At 49.6% G+C, this 7,500-nt stretch overlaps 1 protein-coding gene across 1 annotated transcript in view; it reads right to left on the bottom strand.

Moving 5' to 3' along the window:
• The window catches only part of kcnn3 (potassium intermediate/small conductance calcium-activated channel, subfamily N, member 3), a 47,461-nt gene that overhangs the window by 12,917 nt on the left and 27,044 nt on the right, over nt 1–7,500 (bottom strand). The window contains exons 4-6 of the mRNA XM_035530686.1: nt 4,498–4,794; nt 3,054–3,175; nt 851–992 (exon numbers count right to left, since the gene is read on the bottom strand). Coding sequence (XP_035386579.1) covers nt 851–992; nt 3,054–3,175; nt 4,498–4,794 — 561 coding nt within the window. The remainder of the gene's footprint in view (nt 1–850; nt 993–3,053; nt 3,176–4,497; nt 4,795–7,500) is intronic.

The raw sequence follows: 7,500 nt of genomic DNA, 5'->3' as shown, positions 1-7,500 counted from the left end.
GTGTGTGTGTTTGTGTGTGTATGTGTGAGTGTGTGTGTGTGTGTGAGTGTGTGTGTGAGTGTGTGTGTGTGTGTGTGTGTGTGTGTGTGTGTGTGAGTGTGAGTATGTGTGTGTGAGTGTGTGTGTGTGGGGGGGGATCTTGAGACACAGTAAGGGTGACATATCCCCAGAAAAGAAACGAACAGGTCAGCAGAAAGAGGGGCATCAGGGTGACTGTGTAGAAGGAAAGAGGAAAGTTAACACGGAGCAGGAGCCCGGCGCCCGATGACCAGCACTCACCCTACAGACACCTTACGGACAAGGACAGGCTTGCCTTTGCACACACCACCGACAGACAGACAGACAGGCAGTGAGACAGACAGGCAGTGAGACACAGGCAGACAGACAGACAGAGTGCGGGGCTCACGTTAACACCCCCGTTCCACTTGTGCTAGGGCTACAACATAACATCACCATGCGCCCTGTGAACTCTGTCAGAACCAGTTCACATGGGGTAGTGAGGTACATGATAAAGGACATGTCATATAGCAGCTGATGTTACAGGTGCAGTGTGATTTCCTCTCCGTGCTGGGCGGGACCCAGGTCCAACGCAGAGGGCCACAGTGATCACAGAGCAGTTGTGCACACAGCAGACAGAATCCAGCGGGTGTACTGCAGGGGCCTGCTGGCAACTCAGTGACTGCATTAGCGCTTTATGCACAGAGAGGCGGTGAGTTTGTGCGTGTGTGTTTGTGTGTGTGTGTGTGTGTGCGCGCGCGTGTGTATGCGTACTTGTGTGTCTATATGTGTGCGTGTATGTGCATTTGCGCATGAGTGCGTGTGTGTGTGTGTGTGTGTGTGTGTGTGATACCATAATGCCGGTCAGCAGACACACTCCTTTGCCACAGTAGGTGTGAGGCACCATGTCTCCGTAGCCAATGGACAGGAAGGTGATAGAGATGAGCCACATGGCTCCCAGGAAGTTGCTGGTCACATCCTGTGCGTCATGATACCTGAGAGAGGTGGAGAGGTGGAGAGAGGTGGAGGTGGAGAGAGGGGGCAGACATTTTACAACACAGGTATAGGAACACACTCTAGAATACAGCAAGAAGCTGTGATAGCGTTACAGTGGAGAGGGAGGGGCTTCCACATGAAACTCCACCCAAAGAACACCCAGTAGAGGGCATGGTCCAGCTACGGCCGAGACCCAGTTTCATCTGTGCGGCGGTGCCCCCCGTGAGCGGTGAGCGAGGGATGCGACAGGAGGAAAGAGGTGCAGTTTTCTCTTACTCTTTCTCTCTCTCTCTCTCTCTCTCTCTCTCTCTCTCTCTCTTTCCCTCTCTCTCTCTTTCTCCCTCTCTCCCTCCCTCTCTCTCTCTCTTTCTCTCTCTCTCTCTCCCTCTTTCTCTCTCCCTCATTCTCTCTCTCTCTCTCTCTCTCTCCCTCTCTCTCTCTCTCCCTCCCTCTCTCCCTCTCTCTCTCTCCCCCCTCTCTCTCTCCCTCTTTCTCCCTCTCTCTCCCTCTCTCTCTCCCTCTCTCTCTCTCTCTCTCTCTCTCCCTCTCTCCCTCTCTCTCTCTCTCTCTGCCCTTCTCCCTGCGTAGAGCTGCTTTCCACCTGCACTCTCCTCTAGGCACGCTGAGGCGTTTAACGAGTGTCGTCTTTAACACTGAATAGGAATTGTGGGAAGGCCATTCCTGTGTGGTCCCCACCTGCTAGTCCTGGACAAAATGAAGAAACTTTCAGGGGAACTGGAGATGAGCAAATTGTTTAATATACAGTAGTAACTCCGTAAATGACCAGACACAAGAATGAGGCCGAGTACTAGTGAGAGCGTGGAAGCCCAGAGAGCTTTTACACTGTTGAAAGGAGATCCTGTAACCACACTACCTCCATTATCCCTTTCTGATAACCACATGATTTGCTTTACTCGACCTGTTCTGTCAGACTGGATGGAGTTTTTTCATCTGCCAATGCACAGCAGAAGTTGTCTGACCAGTGGCGTAACAATACATCAGTTCCGATCGATGCTGTGATTCTAAAGGCTACAATATGATTTCACAGTGCACTGATACACAATGAAACTATTTAACCAGAAAAAATGTTTGAGTGCATAAAATTGGTGTATAATATTTCAACACCTTATTAAAATAGTTTTGCGCTAAATTGGATTGTAATTAATGGATTTAAATTCAGGGACTGTGCAGTAATTATAGATCTAAACACTGACTGTGGGTCTCTGTAAATAACAGTACAACTGAATTCAGATGTTGAAACTATAGGACGTATGCATGTGAACACAAGATTGAGCATTTTTCTGTGTGTCCAAGAAGAACATCCGTGTGGCACAATGAAGTATATTATCATCAACACATTATAAGTAGAACTGTTATAATAGAGTTATAATTGAGTCACCTGTTTTTGGACATACTATTATATTACTATGTATATGTATGAATGTATTAGTATATATTAGAATATATTATATTACAGTTTTTGAACACTTACACATCCCACTGGACTGGGAAACACAATGGGACACAGCAGTTGCAGTAGTAAACAGGTCAGCAAGGTCAGAGAGTCTAAGGAACAACGGTTTTAAAGTATGGGCTAAATACAACAGACGCTTGTGGCACCTCGCTGTCTCCTGATCTGCAGTGAGCTCCAAGCCCAACGCAGCCAAACTGGAGCATCTCTCTGCAGAGGTGTCTCCGCAACGTCCCCATCGTCGGGCCTCGCACGCATGGACCTCAGACAGGACGCGACTGAAGGCAATTTCTCCATGTTCAAACGCCCCAGTGCCCCGTTCCCGGGGAACCCCACTCCTGCAAATTAATGCACCTACAGTCTGACACGTGCTCAGTTGCCATGGCGACAGCTGCTGCAGAGAAGCAGGGATGCCCACGCAATGGCCTGGGGCCCTAATTCAGGCTGCGACCTTCACTGGAACCAATACCAGGATCCACAGGTGGGGGAGGGGGGTTGAGCTGTAGGCTGTGGTACGACATTGGCAGGCGCGTGGCAGGTTGATGTGGAAGGACAATGATAACACAACCCCCCCCCCCCCCCAACTCACCTCTCACACACTCGTACAGTCCAGGCCGCAATGATCCAGAGGGAAATACTGAAGACTAGCAGCACTGTGCCTGGACAGATAGTCATCAGGGTCTTCATCACGAAGCGCGTGTTAAAGTGCACCTAGAGAGATAAAGATCCACACACACACACAAACACACACACACACACACACAGACTCATCAGCCCATCACAATCTACTTTACTGCCATTTTCACCTGCTGAGAAAATTTCCCAGCAATCACACAGCCATCTGTTTATTAAAGTGCAACTGAGGACAAAACCACCACACTAGCCAGTGGCCTCCATCAGCAGGGGACTAAACCCCCACCATGGACTAAACCCCTCTACCATGGACTAAACCCCCACCAGGAACGTAGCTTCTCTGAGGCCGCATGACCAGAGAACATGGCCTCCAGTGACAAGCTCCACCAGCATGTGTGGCTCACAAGCGTGAGGCCCCGCCACGTGCCGATGGACATAAAGGCATTTATCAGCATTTCTTAATGACTTCCCTCAAGCACGCATGTCGACAAAAATCAACATCTTAACAAGGAGTCTGACAGTAGCTAACCTTCCAAACAACCACTCCTGGCTATTCATCACAAAATCGCTCACACACATCCACTCCATAAATCAAACAAAACAAAACAAGCACCCGAACAAAACAATTCCGTTAATTAGGTCTCAGTACTGACACAGGCCTTCACCAATTACAATAGAAATGTTCAGGAAGTTTTCAGTCTTGGAGCATCAAGGAGACTGTTGTTGAGCTTAGTGGGACTCTTTGGGAGTTCACAGTGAGAAGCCTCACACCACAATCGCCACTTCCTGTTTTCTCCTCCCAGTCTCAAGGAAAGCAAATGTTTATTACCCCGAAGCTTCCACACCCTGCACCAGCACACCTGTTTCTCCCTAACAGCCTGAGAAAAGGGGCAAAATCTTGTCACTCTACAAAACATACGCCCTTGGAGTGAATAATTCCCATGATAGGCTGGAACTCTGGAAAATGAGGTGCCAAGGTAAAAATTAGGGAAAAAACTGCTGGGAGGGCACGTCTGGGGAGATGGGAAAGAGCAGAAGAAGAGAGAGATGGAAATGAAGAGAGTGAGTGGGATCGGAGAGCAGTCACGAGAAACGCGGAGAAACAGGTCAATGAGAAAACACCTGACGAAGCGCGGAGACAACAGCCGCACATTACAGTGCCTGTGTCACGTTAACACGACAACGACGTTTACAAGCTAATACCGCAGACGCTTCTGATGACTCAGTGCATTCATGCGATCCAACAAACATAAATCTACATCCCCAAGGGTTCAGTCTGTTGTTTTATATATTGCAGGGAGCTTGGCAATCGCACTGTTGTATACGAGCCGCACTGCGACTACAGTAGTCTGAGCTCTCCGAGACACAGGCCCCGCCCCGCCCCTCCACCCACTCCTGACCTTGTTGAGGGCTCCTATGCTCCGTGACGAGGCGTCCGTGAACAGCTTACTGTGGAGCAGCATGACGCGGGCGATGAGGTAGAGTCTGAGAAACATGGGTACCGACAGCACCATGTCCAGGTCCGCCTCCGCCTGCGAGGGAACGTAGGTGAAGGCGAGGCGCGCCCGCCACACGAACTTAAAGTCGCCGGGCACCGGGTGCACGGCCGACACCAGCAGCTCCAGCGCGATCAGTAGCACCCGCTCCATCGTCATGGCGATGCGCCAGTCGTCCGCCCCGTTGTCGATGACAAAGAGCTGGAAGGGTGGGGAGTTGGGGGGGAGGGGGTACAGAAAGGTCATTTGAGGTTAGGCTGCTGGTCATAACAGTCAAGCGATGTTGAGGATGAACACTGAGTGATGGCGTACTGAGAAGTAATGAGATGTAGTGAGAAGCATTGACAAGGATGGTATTTGTGTTTGTTTGTTTTCTTTAGGTAAGAGAACCCAATTGCACTTAGTCTACACAATATACTGATAATAAACTTCATCATGACAAATGTAAACTCGATAAACTCTGTATACTGTCTCAACTGTGATCCTAAAAACATGGCCCCAGGATATGCGTTAGATGTTTGCTGCTTCAGCTCTGCTTGTTGGAGTTTATAGCAACCTCCTCAACTGGAGACCAACAGCACTGTACAGTTCAGTCCCATCACCAACACACCTGATCCAACAGCCAACATTACGTGCTAGGACATTTTATGTCCAGTGGGCAATTAGGGAGAATCCTTGTCTATTCAATGGGTGAATGGTTTAAACACCTCTGAGAAAATGGTACTGAGACTAGTGGTCTTTACTCTGATTGGTCCCTTTGGGGAAACACTGTTCTGTATCCAGGAAAAATGAGTGCTTCTGGGAATAAATCGAGCCTTTTTCAAGTGGAATTAGCCTTGAAGAGCTTTGTGGACCTTTGGATATAGAGTCCACCCAGCTCAGCCAAGTCAAATCCCCAAAAGTCTGACGCAGCTGGTTACATGAGCAGCCTCTGGGCCAAATCGTCCATTAGGTTTTAATGATGATGTCAAGATTTCAAATGAATAATTCAATTGTACTAATCAAAATTCTCATTAAATAGCGCTCATGAAATAAGAAAACAGGGAGAACACCAACGCCTGTTCTTGGTAGTAACAGGGGTGGCAAAAGTAAAACAGATTAATGAGAACATTCTGACACAACCTTTTTCATCTTCCTGCAGAAGCCAAACACCAATATGTGAACATAATTCTCTTATTGTAATATGCTTAGACAGTCTCTCTCTCTCTCTCTCTCTCTCTCTCTCTCTCTCTCTCTCTCTCTCCACTCTCCCTCTTTCTCTTTTTCTCTCTCCCTCTCTCTCCCTCTCGCTCACCCCCTTCGCCCTCTCTCTCTCTCTCCCTCTCTCTCTCTCGCCCTCTCTCTCTCTCTCTCTCTCCCTCTCTCTCTCTCTCTCTCTTTCTCTCTCTCACCCCCTCTCCCTCTCTCCCTCTCTCACCCCCCTCGCCCTCTCTCTCTCGCGCCCTCTCTCTCTCTCTCTCGCTCACCCTCTCTCTCTCTCTCTCTCTCTCTCTCACCCCCCTCACCCTCTCTCCCTCTCTCTCTCCCTCTCTCTCACCCCCCTCGCCCTCTCTCTCTCACTCTCTCTCTCTCTCGCCCTCTCTCTCTCCCCCTCTCTCTCTCCCTCTCACTCTCTCTCTCTCTCTCTCTCGCCCTCTCTCTCTCTCTCTTTCTCTCTCTCACCCCCTCTCCCTCTCCCACCCCCCTCGCTCTCTCTCTCTCACCCCCCTCGCCCTCTCTCTCTCTCTCTCTCCCTCTCTCTCTCTCGCCCTCTCTCTCTCTCTCTCTCTCTCTCATTTATCTTGCTGCATCTTTAGGTTACACTCCAACATAGAAATGGGAAGCTAATTGTATTGGTCATGTCTGCGTTTAGTGATAATTGCAAGTGTTGAAGTGGTTTGTTTAGCTGATGTGTGGAGAGGGAGAGGGTTTTCCCTCTCTCTCACACACACACACACGCATGCACGCAAATGACTAAGGGAGAGTCCTGAGACCAGTGATACCAGTGATTTCCTCTGAGAGATACAGTATTGTTTTGAATGGCTGTATCTTGCCAGTGTAATTGTGTCTTAGTTTGTGCCCACACATGTCTCAACAGGTCTGGCTGGCATCTGTAGGTGGAGTGCACACAGTTGTGCCTTAGCCATGTATGACTACCAAGTTCATCTGTTCATACGTGCACCTGCATGCTTTGTGCATGTGCACGTGTGCAAATGAAAAGGCAGTGAACAGATGAGAACTTCTGGCACACGTGTGCACGCACGTTCATGTGTGTGGCCAGGGGCACTGTACATGTTATACGGCTGTAAAATGCATGCTCTTTTTTCTGGAAAAGCCAGCCTCGTCATGGTGACTGTTGCCTAGGCGACAACATCAAAGACCAGCCAAGCTTAATTAGGCTCCCCAGTGAGAGAGGGAGAATGACTGTGTGTGTGTATGTGTATGTGTGCATGTGAGAGAGCGAGAGAGAGAGAGAGAGAGAGAGAGAGAGAGAGAGAGAGAGAGAGAGAGAGAGCGAGAGAGAGAGCGAGAGAGAGAGAGGGAGAGATACATGGAAAGGGAGTAAATGGGAAAAGAGAGCGAAAGAATTAGGAAGGACATGAATGTGACGTAGAAAGAGTGTGGAGTGTGTGGAATGCGTGGAGGTGGGAGTGTGGAGTGCTTAGAGTGCGTGGAGTGTGTGGAGGTGGACATGTGTGGAGTGTGTGGTGGTGGACGTGTGTGGAGTGTGTATGTGTGGACATGTGTGGAGTGCGTGGAGTGTGTGGAGGTGGACGTGTGTGGACTGTGTGGAGGTGGACATGTGTGGAGTGTGTGGAGGTGGACATGTGTGGAGTGTGTAGAGGTGGACATGTGCGGAGTGTGTGCAGGTGGACGTGTGTGGAGTGTGTGGAGGTGGACATGTGTGGAGTGTGTGGAGTGTGTGTC

Source organism: Electrophorus electricus, chromosome 10, assembly GCF_013358815.1.
Source record: "Electrophorus electricus isolate fEleEle1 chromosome 10, fEleEle1.pri, whole genome shotgun sequence".
Classification (NCBI taxonomy): domain Eukaryota; kingdom Metazoa; phylum Chordata; class Actinopteri; order Gymnotiformes; family Gymnotidae; genus Electrophorus; species Electrophorus electricus.
This window is presented reverse-complemented; position numbering and strand designations above follow the sequence as displayed.